Raw genomic sequence first — 17,716 nt, 5'->3', positions numbered from 1 at the left:
TCTTCATAGGTCCTTTGGAATTTATTTACTTATTTACATCTAGATTATTGATGGAATTTGTGAGTTTTGGTTGGTTGGTTGGTTGGTTGGTTGGTTGGTTGGTTGGTTGGTTGGTTTTTTCAAGACAGGGTTTTTCTGTAACAGCCCTGACTGTCCTGGAACTCATATGGAGACCAAGCTGGCCTTGAACTCACAGTGATCCGCCTGCCTCTACCTCCCAAGTGCTGGGATTAAAGGTGTGCACCACCACTACCTGGCAGGATTTGTGTATATTTTATAATAATATTTTTAAAGTATTTCCATCATATTTTCCCTTTCTTCCTCCCACTCCCGTCCATTGCTTTCCTCTTCCCAGCTATCCTGCCTCTACATTCATTAGTGTCTGTCTCCCAGCAAGTTGTTTCATTAGGTCATTTACAGAGCATGGGCATCTTACCAATGGCTGTAACACTGAAGAAAGTGGTTTCCCCTTCCCCATCCAACATTAGCTGCAGACAGTCCTCTAGATCTATTTCTTTTTTTTCTTCCTTTTCTCATTTTTGCTTCTTTTGGGTCATTATTCTTGTTTGGTTCCTCATAATACTTTTTGTTGATTGCATATAATTTAATGTATTGTTTTGTTTTCTGTACTTCGTAAAATTCTTCTTAAAGTTTTGTTAACAATTTTATTTAGTGTGCGTGTGTGTGCGTGCGTGCGTGTATGGTATGGGAAGGAAATGCATGCCACAGCACATATATCAGAGGACAGCTACATTTGTCTCCTTCAGTCATGTGGATCCCAAGGGCCAAACTCAGGTGGTCAGGCTTGACTGCAGGTGCCCTACCTGCCAAGCCATCTCACTGGCCCCTATTTTATATACCCTGATTATTGGTTTTTGGAAGCTTGATAACATTCAGATTCTGTTTCTCTCTCCCTATTTATTTGTTCATTTCCTAATTAAGAGCTAAGAATGATGATTTACATAAGGTCTAATTGTTTTCATAATATATTAGTACTCATTGATAACCATGTTGGGATCCCTTGTTTCTTTATAAATGCAAAGTGATTATACAGTTGTATCATGACTTCTTTTACTGCTACTTTAAGTCACTATATACATATGATGTGCAAAGATTACTATGCAGGTTTTTGTTTCTGGTATGTTTTTGCATTGCAGTCACTGTTTAGAAACTCCTTTGTCCATTAGAGCTGTCTGTCGAGACACTGACAAGCCTGTGAAGAGCTTATGGCTTTATTGTGCTCTTCAAAAGAGATTAAATGCCTAAGCTAGTTTATTAAAGGCTGTCTTTCCTTGTCTAAACACTTAGGTTTTCTAAAGAATGTGTCAGAGCTGGAATGTTATCAGACTAAAACTGACAGGTTTTTTGTTTTTTATAAAAAGGCTTTGAGTTTCCAGCCCTTACTGCTAGTTTCATTCTTAGTTGCAGCCAGCGAGCTAGTTAAGCCCTGTAACAACTCCGAGGATTTGTGTTCTCTAGCGGTGGAGGAGGGTGAGGAAGGTCAGAGCACACTGTACACGTGCATGAGAATAGGACGGGACCGGAATCCTGTGCAGTGGATAGGAAGGGAGGAGAACTAAGGGTGGATGTGAGGCATTGACTAAAGAATGGTGTTGGGAGATCTTATTTATTCCTACTACTTTCAAGTGAAGACTATAAAATAGTGAAGTTTTAAGATAGGTTCTTAGGTAAACTCTTTTCTATGCATCAGTTTTCCCTGGAATATCCCACCCTTACTGCAGCCAAATGACAAACTGTAAAATTCTGTGGGCCACTGGTGCCTAAAAGTTGCTGAGGAGGGGCTCTGAGGTTAAGAGCACTGACTGCTCTTCCAAATAGGACCTGGGTTCAATTCCCAGCACCCACAGCGCTCACAACTGTCTATAACTCCAGTTCCAGGGAACCCAACACCCTCACACAAACATACATGCAGGCGAAAGTCTATGTGCAGAAAATAAAAAATTTAAATAAATTTAAAAAAAGTTGCTGAGGAAATCTGAAAGTGAAAAGCTTAAGTATAACAAGCTACCTAGCAAATCTAGCTTGTTTAATTCTTTTTTGAAAGAACCTTTGACTTTGGGTTACACTGTCTTTAAAGAGATCCAACCACAGCTATTAGCACACAGGTGCCAATTTCTGATCCAAAGCCAAATTCTGGTTTTGCATTAAGATTTCAGTGGTGACAGCATAGAGACATGTCAGCTCTCGTAGCATGCACAAAAAGGAACAGATAGATAATTGTGAGTGAAACAATTAAGTCTCAGTAAGATTCAGAGCTTGTCTCCCTGATAGTAAATAATCACCCTAGGATTAGAACCCAGATCTCTCTGTTTCCTCTATCTCAATGAATTAAACACAAATAAGTTAATAGTAAAAGCAGATAATAAAAGCAGAAATCAGAGTTAAGAGTTTTGCTTGATTTACTGGCAGATCGGTTGAGGAATCAGAGAATGAATAGAAGAGAATTGCATAGATGAATGGTCATGATGAGAGAAGTGGTTTAAGGGAGGGGGAATGTTCTTTAGTCCTCTTTCTGTATGTTGACAGAGGTGTCAATGATGTCCTTGGTTAGAGACATCCAGCTGGCCCTTAGATTCTATTTAGGGTGATTTTTGGATCTTAGGGAGGGCAAGAACCTCACAGGAGCTAATATATCTTAATTCCTTTTCATTGTGCTAAGTCTCTGATGTCATAGCACTTACCTAGTGATAATCATAAACTTGTAACTACCAGAGAAATATCATGAAATTTTATGCCTTCAAAACTTACTTTGTGATGACCCTGCCAAGAACAGTGTTTCTGCCTGTATAAATATATTACTAGTTTTCTCTCTATTAGTAGAGAGAGCTAGAGAGTGGATGGGAAAGACTCCATATTCTTAAAGCACTTGATTTATTAATATGATGTAATGTGGTAGTTGTAGAAAATACTCAGTAAAGAAATAGTAGTTAGAAGTCAGAATGTTGAAACAAAGAAATTCATATGTGCAATTTATGATGAGATGATGTTAGTGATTTGTGTGCATTCCCTTCTTCATTGAGTTCTTGCTCTTGGAAGGTTTATACAAATAGTAACACTGGTAAGATGACTGTTAGGTGTAAGCAAAGAACTTTTTATTAAAATAAAATATCTGAATTTTGTTACTTATTTCACTGTGGCATACCCACCCCCACTCACTCACTATGTAGCTCTGGCTAGCCTGGAACTCGCAATGTAGACCAGGATAGCCTCAAAGTCACAGGTATTCTCTGCCTCCAGAGTGCTGGGATTGGAGTGTTTATACTTTGTGTGCTACTCTGGAAACATCTAAAAGACTCTGTAAATGCCTTTTCTAATGTAACAAAATGCATAGTGCCCAGAAAGTAGGGAAGGGGGCACAGAGGAATGTGCTACATGTGCCTGACTGTCCACTTTGAAAGGTGCTAGGAAATAGCCAGCATGCAGAGAGCTTGCTTAAGGAATCCCTGATATAGGCCTCTTTCTCTGAGTGTTTTCTGAATGTAGAAAATATATTTCTACTCTCATTCCATGGAAGTTTTTTTCCCCATAATTTTTAATAGTCTTACCACTTTGTGTTCCTTGATAGCTTTGAATTGCCTATGTAGTACAGGCTCTGCTCAAGTGATGATCTCCTCACTAGTGCTGGGATTGTAGGTCTGTGCCAACACATCCTGTTCTGTGGAAGATTTGTAATTCTACAACTTATTTGTTAAATATTACGTCGTTTCCTGTATCTTAGAAAAGACAGTAAAAGCTGTTTAAAAGCTGCTCCGTTTGGGTTTATAACATATCGCCTGTAATACTGTCTTCTTTTTTGTTTCCTATCAGGACGCCGGAACAGTGTCCAAGTGTTGTCTCTTTATTATCGGAGAGCTACAACCCTCATGTGCGCTACGGAGCTGCGATGGCCCTGGGGATCTGCTGTGCGGGCACAGGAAACAAGGTAAGGCCTCAAACCGATGAGGTCAGCTCTTTCCTGGCACCAGGCTTTTCTGCTGCAGAAAAGTGTGAAAATGCAGGTGCAGTGTGATCTCTGAGACTGAGCTTGGCACACAGCTTCACAGTGCTCCCCACTCTTACGTGTTACAGTGCCTGAGGCTTCCTAGAACAAACAACAGTGCTCGTGGACAGCTATTGAGAATTGCTCTGTCATGTTACATGCTTATTCTCTGTTTAATTGGTATTGTGGAAATTAAGATTGCTGTTTAAAGCCACCCAAAATTAACTCATTTTTTTTTTTGTTATTTTTAATTATATGCATGTGTGTGGGTATGTGTACATGAGTGAAGATGCTGTGGAGACCAGAGGCATGAGATTCCCCAGATGGCCGTAACATACAGTCTTGATTCACAGCATTGATGTAGTCACCATACTTTACCTCGAATAGCATACATGTATGTAGGACCCTTGGGTGGCCCTTTTTTTAAACTCAGGTTTTTTTATTTTTTTTTTTTAATTTGTTTTTAAATACATATCACCTACACCATAGTGCTTGTGGAGGCCAGAAGAGGGCACTAGGTCCCTTGGAGCTGGAGTTACAGATCAGTTGTGAACTGTGAGCTATGAGCTGTGGCTGGATGCTGGAATTGAACCCAGGTCCTCTGGAAGAGCAGCCAGTGCTCTTAACCACTGAGCCATCTCTCAGGCCCAACTTTCTTGACTTTTTCCTCTAATAAAGAGTGTTCATATTAGATACACCCCTGTCCCCCAACACACATCATTAATACTCACTGTGTACACACAAACACATCATTTCATGCAATAAAGGTTCTGAATTTCCTTTGGGCTGGCAAGGTAGCTCAACAGGTAAAGGTGTTTGCCACCAAACCTGGCAGCCTGAGTTCAGCCTCTAGGACCTGTATGGTGGAAAGAGACGACCAGTGCCACAGGCTGTGCTCCATGTGCACACTATGGCATTTATGCCCATACGAGCTCAGACACACACATACACATATACCACACACCAATAAATTAATTTTTTAAAATAATTTTTAGATCTGGGACTGGAGAGATGGCTCAATTCCCAGCACCCACAAAGCAGCTCACAACTGTCTATAACTCCTGTTCAAGGGGATCTGACACCATCACAGAGACATGCATGCAGGCAGAACACCAATGTGCATAAAAAGAAAATAAATATTTTTAAAAAGGATTTTTACAGCTGTTTCATTCTCTCCTGGTGTTTTATAGGCATTTATTGCCACCTTGCATACTGTTACAACTATTTAGCTTAATATCTATGTCCCCTCTACTGAAACATAAGATTCCCGTGAGCAAAATGTTCACTGCTAGGACAGCAATCGTCTTGGCACTTGATTTATTAGGGAGGGAATTTCTTAGGGAATCTGTGAAGACAGGCATATATTTCCAGTCCTAGCATTTGTGAAGCAGAGGCAGGTAGATCTTTGTGAATTCAAGGCCAAGTACCAGGCCAGCTAGGGCTAAAAAAAGCATATATCAAAGGCTGGAAAGATGACTCCATGTTTAAGAGTACAGACTGCTCTTGCAGCAGATCATTATTTGGTTCCCAGCACCCACATCAAGTAGCTCACAACTGTCTTTTAACTCTAGTTCTGGGAAATGCCACACCTTCCTCTGGCCTTGAAAGGTACCTGAATTCCTGCCCCCACCTCTACACACACATACTCATAATTAAAATATTTTTTTAAATGTGTATCTTCACCCAGTTTTGATGGTGCACACCTTTAATCCCAGCTCTCAGAATTCAGAGACAGGTGGATTTCTTGAGTTTGAGGCCAGCCTTATAGAGTGAGTTCTAGGACAGCCAGAGCTGTTACACAGAAAAATCCTGTCTTGAAAAAGAAAGAAAAAAATTATGTATCTCCATTTTTATTAGAACGATCATTAAGTGTATATAAGAATTTTGTCTTATAGGTGGGAGGGAATACACACATGCCACCGCACATATGTCCAGGTCAGAGGTAGCTTGCAGGAGTCAGTTCTCTCTTTCTGTGTGTGGGTCCTGAGAATCAAACTCAGGTTTTCAGACTTAACAGCAGGCTGCTTACCTGTTGAGCTGTCTCACTAGCTGCCTCTTTTTCTTGTATACATCTGTTCTGTAAACACAGGAAGGATGCAGTTGGACATTTTGCTAAGTATTTTTCCTCTTAGGCTTTTAATTTACATTTATGTCAGCTCTCATAAGTTAAATACAAATTGGATTTTTTTTTCTTTCCATATTATTCTAAACTTAATGTGATATCTAGGAGCAAATGTTCTTTGAAACATGGCATCTGACAAGTTAATACAATGAAAAATTTTTATTGCTCATACTAAACAAGTCTGCTTTATTTCTAGATAATTTGTGTGACCTAGGTATCTGTACATAGCTGAAAGAGATTTGGCATTTGATTACTTTTATTTAAGAAACTTAGCCAGGCAGTGGTGGCACACACCTTTAATCCCAGCACTCAGGAATCAGAGGCATGTGGATCTCTATGAGTTCGAGGTCAGCCTGGTCTACAGAGCAAGTTCCAGGACAGCCAGGGCATAGAGAAACCCTGTCTCAAAACAAAACAAAAAATCTTAAACATTACCCTAATGTAAAATATACCTTTGAAAGCGATTGATTTGCAAATGCAGCCATCCCAACTTCACTTAAAGTTTTGTTTGTGTTTTTGTTTGTAATGATTTCAGGAAGCAATTAATTTACTAGAACCAATGACGAATGATCCTGTGAACTACGTGAGGCAAGGGGCTCTGATAGCGTCAGCTCTCATCATGATCCAGCAGACCGAAATCACTTGTCCAAAGGTGAGCAAAGAAGCCCTAGAAGGGAGGTAGTCTGGGCTTTGCTTTAGTAATTTATCTTAGTCACTGAAAGTGAGAAAAAACACATTTAGGGGACAACAGACTAGAGTGTTGTAATTATGTAATTTTACTTGGTGTGTGTTTTATAAACTTAGGTGACTTTGTTAAGTATATAACATGCTTAAGAAATGATAAAGTGTGCTTTTTATTTGTTTTGGTATTTTGTTTTTGCCTCTTTGTTTTTAAATAGATACAACAGGACTAACTCAGTACCGTGTTAGAGAGTGCAAATTTAAACTTTTCTGCTCCAGCCTTCTGAGACAGTGAAAAATCCCACTTCACGTTATGTGTATAGCCAACGTCGGTCTTAAAAGAATGCAACTACATTCTTACCCTCCTAGGCAATCCTGGGAAGGGTGTCAGTGGCTCGGGAAGTTTTTAAAGTAGTTCTTGGTGATGGTGTCTCAGCTAATGACCAATACCTGTCACTTTTAGATGTCAGATTCAATGCATAGTGACTTCCGATCATGAGTCCTCCAAGTGTTCCCTCTGAATCCTCTTTCTCTGGATCTGTGCTGAGAGAAAAAGACAGCCCAACTTTCCTCAAGGAGGTGGTCCTCATAGGCTGCACCTCCTCTGGATTAACCATAACAGATTTTAAGGCATTTATTTAAAACTTCCCTCATGACAGTCTCTTATACCTCATATTAGTCTTTACTGTACAGTGCTTCTGAACACAGCCAAAACATCTCATTCGCTTGAGAACAGAAAGTGTATATGCATTATTTGTATATTCTCAAATTATCTTGCTTGATGTATTCAGTAGAAATGTAAGCCACTGATAGTGTACAAGTGATACCTACCTGTAATCATAGCTTCTCAGGAGGGCCTCAAGTATCAGCACTGCCTTGGCTACAGGGGATTTCAAGACCAGCGTAGACAATTTAGTAAAACACTAACCCAGTATTAAAACAGATGAGGCAGGGACAGGTGGGGCTCAGTGGTAAAGTTGTATGTGTTGGCTTAATCTCCAGTACTAAGAAAGAGAGGGAAGGAGGGAGGGAGGGAAGGAGGGAGGGAGGGAACGAAGGAACGAACTTAGCCCGTGCCCATAATAATCATATTTAGAGCATTTAGCAGCTTTAAAATGTTATGTATATCTGAGATACAGTTAAAAACAAAACATTACTAGCAGAAAAAAAAAATGTTGATGCCAAGTGTGGTAGCAACTGCAGACAGTTGCAGCACCTAAGAGACTAAGGCAGGGGTATCACAAATTTAATCCTGACCTGGACAACGTAGTAAATCAGTGTCCTTAAAAAAGAAAATAGAAGAGAAAGGGGAAGAAGGAGAGGAAAGGGGTGAAGCCATTGGCTTCTCTTCAGCCTTAGCAGTAGGCATGGGACATCGTTATTTTAAGCAAAGGAGAGTCAGGAAAGAGGGGTGCACTTACTAGACTCTGCAGTGTCCTGCCTCTTCAGAGCTTGGTCTGACAAACCTTTAGTTTCTAAGCAGTCACTGTCATTTTGTCTCACTACCCAGTGCTTCTTTAAAAATCATTTTTAGCATTTCTGAAAACTGTATTATTGCACGTAGACTCTGGCTTCTCATCTTGTTTTTCCAAGAATTGCTTAATATGCTGTGTCTTTTAGAACATAAACATCTTTGCAAACACAGACTACATTTCTTCATGCTTTAAATATAGCAGCTATCATATGAGTAGCTTTTATTTCTGCTGTTGATGCTGCACTGAGCCTTGAGGTTTTCCAACTGAGCAATGTCATTAAAGAATGTACCTCCTCAAATAGTCATATATAAATATTTATCCACTCAGACCTCACATATTGCTTTCACACTGCTTCTATTGTCAGCTAGACAAAAGTTTAGCCATCTTCATATCCTGGCTATAGAATTTCAGTGGGGAGATGGCAAATGAGGTAAGAATGTTTGCTACATAATAATGAAGACCTGAGATTGTACCCCAGCACCATGTAAATGTCACACATGGACACAAATGCACCTGTAACTCCAGCACTGTGAGAACAGAAACAAGAGGGTCTCTGGGAATTACAGCTGCCAGCCTAGCTCCAGGTTCGGTGAGAGTCCTGTTTGAAAGGAACAAGGCAGGGAGTGAGTGAGTGGCCCTCTTCTCTGGCCTCCATGCATATGCTGTACACACACAATAAAGAAGTTACGTAGTTCAAACAAAACTGGAGCTCAGGGCCAGCCTACATCAGTAAGTCTGAGGCTGTCCTAGGCTACATGAGATCCTATCTCCAAAAAAAAAAAGGAAGGAAAAAAGAATGAATGAACTTCAGAATTTCAGAGCCAGGCAAGGTGGCACATACCTTTGATCATTTGGATCAAAGCGTTTGGGAGGCAGAGGTAGGCAGATCTCTGGGTTCAAGATCAGCCTAGTCTACAGAGCAAGTTCCAGTAGAGCCGGGGTTACACAGAGAAACCTGTCTCAGAAAACAAGTTTAAAAAAAGGAAAAAAGAAGAAAAGAAAAATAATTCCAGCACTTTTTAGAGGCCACAACCTCGAACTGTGGCAGAATCCTTTTGAAGTAGAATAGGGTAATCTAGTTTTTCATTTTTAAATTGACTCTTAAGAAATGTCACATTTAGAAAAACAGGCAGGGTAGAGCAGTTTAAGTAATTGATTTTCTTTTTTAAAAAATTGTAAGTTAGGAACTTGAATGGAGTCTTAACTGGTATGAACAAATAAAGTACTCTGCTATCTTGAGGCTGTATCAGAATAATGAATACTAATTAAGAATGTTTAAGTAGTACTGGCAAGATGGCTCAGTGGATAAAAGCAGCTGCTGGCAAGCCTGAATTCTGTCCCTGGATCCTACATAATAGAGGGGAAAGCTAATTCCTACGGGTTGTCCTGTGATTTCCACATGTGCATTGTGACACTCATGTACCCAGACACATAAGCAAATGCTATTTAATAAAAGTAAAAATTTAAATGTACTTATAGCTGCTAGTTCTGCAATTAATACAAATCGAGAATCAAATGTAAATGTTTGCATACTGACTACAAAAGCAAAACTATGTCTGATAATGTCTATGTTTTTAAAGAAAACAAAATTCTCAAATCCCCATAATTCTACGTTTTCAAATCAGTACATGAAATTATGAAAACATCTCAAACGCAAACATCAGGGAATTTAGAATTATATCCTGGGGCTGGAGAAATGGCTCTGCAGTTAAGAGCACTGGTTGCTCTTCCAATGGGCCCAGGTTCAATTCCCAGCACCCACACACTCAACCATTCCAGTCCCAGCAGGTCTAATACTCTCATCGGGCTTCCTTGGGCACCAATCACACACATTGTGCAGAGATCTATATGCATACAAAACATCCATATACATAAAAATGATTGAAAAGAGAATAATTGCACTCCTTCCTCAAAGAAATGCAAAATAAAATGATCTTGGATATTTTGTAAGATTCATAATGGAAATCTGCAGTGTTTGTGTAATATTCTGTCATGGTTCTAACCCTTAACCTGCACATTGTGCTCTTGGTTTAAGTAATTCCAGTATGTCTTTGCCTTGTTTATATCAGTTTCTCTCTTGTTTACACCCACAAACATAAACCCAGGATCATAGGCACACTTCTGTATTATTACAGACAGAAAATTTTAAGTGTACACTTAACCTTTTAATGGGTTCTTGAGTTATTTTCTCTCTAAAACCTAACTCCTTTCTTCATGAATCATCTATTGTTTGTCTTGTTAAATGGAATCCACCATTAGCAGTTTATTTGAACATTTATATAGTAATATGGTATATAAAAAGGTGAAAAATCACAATATAAAAATAAACTCTTAGGGTTGGGGAGGTGATGGCTCATTCATTAAAATTAGTCCTTGCTGTTCTAGTAGAGAATCCAAGTTCAATTCCCAGCATCCACATCAGGCAACTTACTAGCTGCCGTGACCCAGCTCCAGCGTATCCAGTGCTCTGTTCTGGCCTCTGAGGATATACACAGACACATAAATAAATAAATAATAAAGCAAATTTAGAACTAATAATAATGAAATCTAGTGCTCTTCTTTGCCTCATATCATTTGGCCTATGTCTGGCACAAAGAATCTTCTCCAACCACTGACCAGTACATGTTGTCCGCCCCATTGGCAACTACCTGTTTTAGAAGTAGGCTCGAGTTGAGCCAGACTTGTTAAACTCCTTACTTCTAAAATGAAATTACAAGTTTTGTTAGATAATTAGGTTTTTGTTGGCTATCATGATTCATCAGAAATGAGTCCAAACAATTTTAATCCTTTTCCCTTGATTAAAAAATGGCATTTCCCCTTCCAGAATCGAACCCAGGTCCTCTGAAAGAGCAGCTACTCCTCTTCACTGCTGAGCCATCTCTCTAGCTCTCATGTTAGTTTTTTAAGCTTAAATTCCACATATATCTGGCCTCGAGGATCTCATGGAAGGAATTGCAGTTGTGTAGTTGAAGTTCTAAATACAGATGTCAAAAATATTATTAAAACTTCCAAACAGGTTCCTGATATGCGGAGATAATTTCTTTTTCTTTTCTTTTTTTTTTTTTCCGAGACAGGGTTTCTCTGTATCTATCAAACCTGTCCTGGAACTAGCTCTTGTAGATCAGGCTGGCCTCGAACTCATAGGGATCCTCCTGCCTCTGCTTCCCGAGTGCTGGGATTAAAGGCGTGCACCACCACCACCCCGCACGGAGATAATTTCTGTAGCCAGAATGAAGAAGGGAAGGGAGTATGCTCTACAGAAGAAATAGCTCTAGAGAATTTTGTTCCTTTCTGATTTTTCTAATAGTATAAGGTATAAAGTACAGTGCAAAACATGATGGATTTTTTAAAATGCATGACTTTAGAAATTTGTACATAGTAGAACATGTGGATCACAGAATAACCTAAATGTTAAGTTAATATTTTCCACAAGTTCTACTTGAGTGGGGAAGTGGTGTTACCATTCTGTTTTACTGTTTTTTGAGACAGATGGCTCCTTGTATAGTTTAGGCTGGCTTCCGCTCTCAGGTTACAGGGTTATAAGTTTGTGACTCTTTTTCCTGGCCATGGCGCCAACATATTCTGAACAGTGAAGTTAAATTAGAAAACCATGATATGGTAAGATTGTATTAAATTCTTCTTTGTAATGTACATACAACGCTTTGTCTCATATTTATTTTTACAAGTTCATAAAATATTTTTTAACCTTTATCACATAAAATTTCCATTCTATATAAGGTAATGTAAGTATTCATCTAAAATAAGTTCAGAATCAAAGGAATTTGACCTGTTGAGCCAGAGTAAAAACATCAAACTGGCTGTGAGTTCAGTGATGATTTAATCACGCTGGATTTTGTAGTTTTTAAAAAAGTAAGGCTGGAAGTGCATGACTTAGTAGTGATCGTGTGCGTTTTGTTCCCGCAATACAGTTTATTGCTGCTTGTGAATAAAACCGAAAGCCATCTTTAAGGGGTGTTATTTTGTTAGCAGTGTTTAGATGGCAGAGCTGATGGTAGTCCAGAGGGTCATAAGATTCTGCCTCCATAAGACATTTATACTGAAGTGTGAAATGCCTCATATTTACGTGACCACATGTTACTTCCAGTAGTCTTTAGAACATGGATGAGGTAGATACTATAATCCTCAGAGGGGAACACTAAGGCACAGAAAAGCTGGTGAGAGGTCAGATATAGTGATGCTTACCTGTGGTCCCAGCCACTAGAGAGACTTCAGCAAAAGGATCATTTGCACTCAGGAGTTCAAGACCTGAGCCACCTTACAAGAAGACCCATTTGAAAAGAAAATGGACACAGAACAGACAGACAGACTAGTAATTTACCCAAATGGCTTCTAAGAGCAGAGAGAATCATATGCCAGGGCTACCTGATTCTGTTACTCAGCCATAGTGTCACACTGTAACCTTCAGAAAAATACAGAGAAGAAATTCTGAAAGAATATGTGCAAAGCTCATTATATTAGGAAACTCAAATCTGGTGTTTTCTGCTTTTGGCAGATTTGGGGAGCTCCATGATCATGTGCTTCTTGAACAAGCAGACTTCTTCCTGAGTGCCTACCATTTGAAAGCACTGTCGGGAAAACAAGGAAGTGTAAGACATGGAAGAAGCATTAGATAGTGCCCTCTCTCTACCCAGACAGTTTAAAAAGATCAGTGTATTAAGAATATTTTATAAGCATTTTTATGTGGAAGTACTATATAGTAATTTCAGGAAAACACTGAAGCATACAGAATTACTGGGGATCTCATCCTGAGTTGGATCATAAGAGTACTGATTCTTGGGCTGGAGAGGTGGCTCAGAGGTTAAGAGCACCAGCTGCTCTTCCAGAGGTTCTGAGTTCAATTCCCAGTACCCACATGGTGGCTCACAACCATCTGTAGTGAGATCTGATGCCCTCTTCTGGCCTGCAGACGTACATGCAGGCAGAACATTGTATATGTAATAAAAGTACCCACATGGTGGCTCACAACCATCTGTAGTGAGATCTGATGCCCTCTTCTGGCCTGCAGACGTACATGCAGGCAGAACATTGTATATGTAATAAAAGTACCCACATGGTGGCTCACAACCATCTGTAGTGAGATCTGATGCCCTCTTCTGGCCTGCAGACGTACATGCAGGCAGAACATTGCATATGTAATAAATAAATAAATCTTTTAAAAAAAAAGAGTACTGATTCTGACAAGTCTTCGGAAACGGGTGTGTATTCAGAATGCACATCTCTAATGTTTGTATATACTCACACTCTGAGTGAAAGGTCATTTGCTTAAGGTAAAACTGAAGGGCCATGCCTGTTAGGAGATCTGCTCAGTTGACAGTAAGCAGCATAGTGTTTGTGAGGACTGTGGGCCTGCTGACTGGTGCAGAGTGAAGTCTTAGTCAGCACTCCCTTGAGTCTGAATTGCCCTCTGTGGAATGAGGACCGAGAGTAGCCAGTGCTCCCACGCTAGGAAGTCAGAACACTGATCTCAATGTTCAGCCTTCACATCTGGTCCATCACCCTCTTCTAAATGTCTTGAAATGAGAACTGAGTCTCAGTATCATTAGCTCAGTTTACTGGGTGCTTTTTAATAGCGCAACAAATGAACAGACCATAATTTCTTTTCTTGTTTCTTCAGGTTAATCAGTTCAGGCAGCTGTATTCCAAAGTCATCAATGACAAGCATGATGATGTCATGGCCAAATTTGGCGCTATTCTGGCCCAAGGCATACTGGATGCAGGTAAATGTTCTTAGGTCTTCCAGATGTATTATATAAATCTAATGAAAGAGTTAATCTAATGTTCTGCATGACATCATGGAAATTGAGTCTGAAGCAAATAATTCCTGGGTAGAATTTGAGGAGTATATAATTTCCAGAGATAATTTTAATTTATTCAAGCACAAACATAATATTTGAATAGTAATCATTCCACTGCACTCACATGCACAGTGTTCCCTCTTGCCTCCCTACTAAAGACTGAACCTAGAGCATCACACATGGAATGTAATTATACTACTGCGTAACTACATATCACCCTTTTTATGTTTTATTTTGAGGCAGAGTCTATAAGTTGCCCTGGTTGGCCTTGAACTTGCTGTCCTCTTTTGTCCGCCTCTTACAAGTAGCTGACACAAATGCTCAGCAAGTCCTAATCCTTTTATATAACAACTGTATACGCTCAAGTTATTTTCTCTCTTTGTTCCTCTTTCTTGTTTTGTAAGGCCTCCCTTGTAGTGTTGGTAGCACTAGAAATACTGGAGAGAAGTTAGAACAGTTCTATTCACTTGGTAAAGTGTTCAGTGACTTTCAGCTGGGGCTTTTGTGGGAGGAGTAGGGAGAGTTCACTGTGTAATCCAGGCTACCCTCAAATTCAAACCAAACTTCCTATCTCAGCCTCCCGAGCACTGGAATCATGATAGTCATGTGCCATTACATCCTGCAAAAATCCAGTTCTTTACCTGATGAATTGACTCGTCACTCTAATTCACTGGCTTTCAAGCTGTACTTCTCTATACTCCCTAAAGGGGTAGTCTAGAGGTGTAGCAAGAGACATAACGGATTGGAGTTCAGTCCATTCACTCTCTCACAGTACAAACTCATGATCAGAATCAGCTTATTTCATTCTTTATCATACTCTTCCTCAGAAAATGTGTTAAATCAAGAATTAAATGTTATAATTTTCCTTTTGTGGAGCTGGAGAGATGGCTCAGTGGTTAAGAGCACTTTCTGCTCTAGCAGAAGACCCAAGTTCAGTTAGTTCCCAGCACCACATCAGGTGGGTCACAACCACCTATAGCTTGAGTTTCAAGGATTCAACACCCTCTTCTCCCTCTGTGTGGGCATCAGATACCCACATAGTACATATACAACATACATGTAAACAAAACACTCATGCACATAAAATAAACCATTAAGTGCTTTGGTAAACACCTTTAATCCCAGCACTCAGGTTGCAGAGGCAGCTGGATTTCTGTGAATTCAAGGTTTGCCTGGTTCCAGGACATGATGAGTTCCAGGACAGCCAGGGCTAAATATTGAGACCCTGTCTCAAAGAAAAACAAAAACCAGCTAATTCACTAATACAGTACCTAAAAGTGCTTATTTTCATCTCAATGGGTTGCTTTGCTAATAGTTTTTCTCTTTTTCTGCAGGTGGTCATAATGTCACAATCTCCTTACAGTCCCGGACTGGGCACACTCATATGCCTTCTGTGGTTGGCGTCCTTGTCTTCACCCAGTTCTGGTTCTGGTTTCCTCTTTCACACTTCTTGTCATTGGCTTATACCCCTACCTGTGTCATTGGCCTTAACAAGGACTTAAAGGTATGTCTGTGAGTTCTGAGCTTTGTGGGATATCCTTGTCATAACAGCCTGTGTTCATAGAGTCCGGTGACTTGAAAGATGACCATTGCGGGTAGCATATTTTCATTCAGTCAGACTGAACTCAAGTTAGTCCTTAGCCCTTACAGAGTAAAGTGTGTCTGTAGAAGTTTTGAAAGGAAACGTTTACTGGCTGGACACATTTTTTTTTTTTTAAGATTTATTTATTCTTATGTACATGAATGCTCTATTTGCATGTACACTTTTATGCCAGAAGAGGGCATCAGACCCCACTATAGATAGTTGTGAGCCACCAATTGGTTGCTGGGAATTGAACTCAGGATCTCTGGAAAAACAGCCAGTGTTCTTAACCTGAGCCACCTCTCCATGGACACATCTTTTGACAGGAAATGATGTGGTGGGGTACTTAGTACAAAAATACAAAGAGATTTTATATAAGCCATTCTGTGTATTTTGGGTGTTTTGGTTTGGTTTTTGTTTTGCAACAGGGTCTTACTTTGTAGCCCTGACTGGCCTGGAATTCATTATGCAAACCAAGCTGGGCTTCAACTCACAGAGAACTGCCTGCCTTTTTCTCTAGAATACCTGAATTAAAGGCATATGCATAGAGTCATTCTGAGTAGCTCGGTGATCTTTCAACTCAGGATCCCTCTGCCTTAACCTTCAGAGCACTGGGATTCCAGGCCTATGCCACCATGCTTGGCCACTTTAATCCAAAGGCAACAAGAGGTTCAGCACAATTCAGTAGCCAGTGTCGGTTCAAACTTTGAGAGTCTAACCCTGAGTCGTTTATTTTAGGCATATTTAAGCTTAGCAACAGTTTGATGAAAAATTTCCTGGCAATAATTAACTCGGTCTCATGTGTACAACAAAGCTATGACTACATCATAACTCTTAGTGAAGTATGTATCTTTGATAAAGACGCAGTCTATAGATTGAAAAGAAGAAATAACATCATGATAAGGGTCTGGGGGAGGATCGTGTGTATCTCTAGCCACACAGGTAGCGCAGAGGTCGCCAGGCTATTAACCACATCCGTTCCCAGACTTCTGGATAGAAAACAGATGAGATGCATGTTTAGCATGACTGGTCCCCCAGTGCTTACTGTGAGCCTGGCCTGCTTCTGTCCCTTCAGTGGTGGCAGAAAAGAAGATCGACAGTGAGGAGTCAGGGAGTCTGGCAAACAGAACTGATCACAAAGGTTAAAAGCTTTAAGGACTACATGCCCTGTTATCACAAGTTTTAATCACATTTTTAATGAGGTTTGTGATTGTGTGTTTCTCAGTCTTGAGACCTGGTGATTCATCTTGTTCTTTAAAGGTCAAAGGCTTCTGGACCTTTAAATACCTCTTACATTTTTGTCATTACTGTTGTTAAGATGTTTTGTTTAATTTTCAGAATGGAAAAATTTGTAAACTCAAATTTTTAATTAAAAATTCCTTATATTAATATTTCATTATAGCTGTACAACTAGTTATTCTTTATTAAGTATTTCAATATTAAAACTGCTCACAGTTGCAAATATTCAGCATCTTTATCTTTCAAAGCAACAGTATTTTGTTTTCCTAATCCCTAATATTTGACATTGTCTTTAAACCTCCTCTGTAATCTTTGGAGACTTGCAATCTGCCAAACAATTTTATACTGTTTTCATTCTTCACAATAAAAGTGAGGTAAACAAGATAAGTTTCTGTCTCAGCAAATGTGCTGCTTATTACCATTTTTTCATGAATGCAAATTAGGTAAGTAAAGAAAGCTGTAGCTAGAGAGCAGGTTTGTTCCATAAGTAATATGAAGCTAGTTTTCCATTAGGCCCGTGTTATATGGAAACTAATACAGACTAATAATGGCATAACTGTGTGGACAGACTAGTAAGTCTGTTAGTATGGTAAGAGGAGTCGTCATGGGGTTCACTAAGTAGGTAACGGTTGTCCCATGCTCACAGTGTGAGTAGGGCTTAGCCCACTAACACTGGGTGGTTTGTGAGAAAACAGAAGAGAAAATGATGCTTGGTCAGTGGCAAGCTTTAAGATCTGTAGGGAACTGAGTACCAAAATTAATTCACAGCGCTTTTCATAGAGTGCTGACATGAAACCAGCA

The 17,716-nt window shown here is 39.7% G+C and overlaps 1 protein-coding gene across 1 annotated transcript in view; it reads left to right on the top strand.

Annotated features, from left to right (window-relative positions):
- The window catches only part of Psmd1 (proteasome 26S subunit, non-ATPase 1), an 80,389-nt gene that overhangs the window by 52,363 nt on the left and 10,310 nt on the right, over nucleotides 1-17,716 (top strand). The window contains exons 17-20 of the mRNA XM_057762508.1: nucleotides 3,829-3,943; nucleotides 6,658-6,774; nucleotides 13,914-14,016; nucleotides 15,429-15,598. Of these exons, the coding sequence (XP_057618491.1) occupies nucleotides 3,829-3,943; nucleotides 6,658-6,774; nucleotides 13,914-14,016; nucleotides 15,429-15,598 (505 nt within the window). The remainder of the gene's footprint in view (nucleotides 1-3,828; nucleotides 3,944-6,657; nucleotides 6,775-13,913; nucleotides 14,017-15,428; nucleotides 15,599-17,716) is intronic.

The sequence above is a fragment of the Chionomys nivalis genome, chromosome 2 (assembly GCF_950005125.1).
Source record: "Chionomys nivalis chromosome 2, mChiNiv1.1, whole genome shotgun sequence".
NCBI classification, from domain to species: domain Eukaryota; kingdom Metazoa; phylum Chordata; class Mammalia; order Rodentia; family Cricetidae; genus Chionomys; species Chionomys nivalis.
The sequence above is the reverse complement of the archived record's forward strand: the minus strand, read 5'-3'. Positions and strand labels throughout refer to the sequence as shown.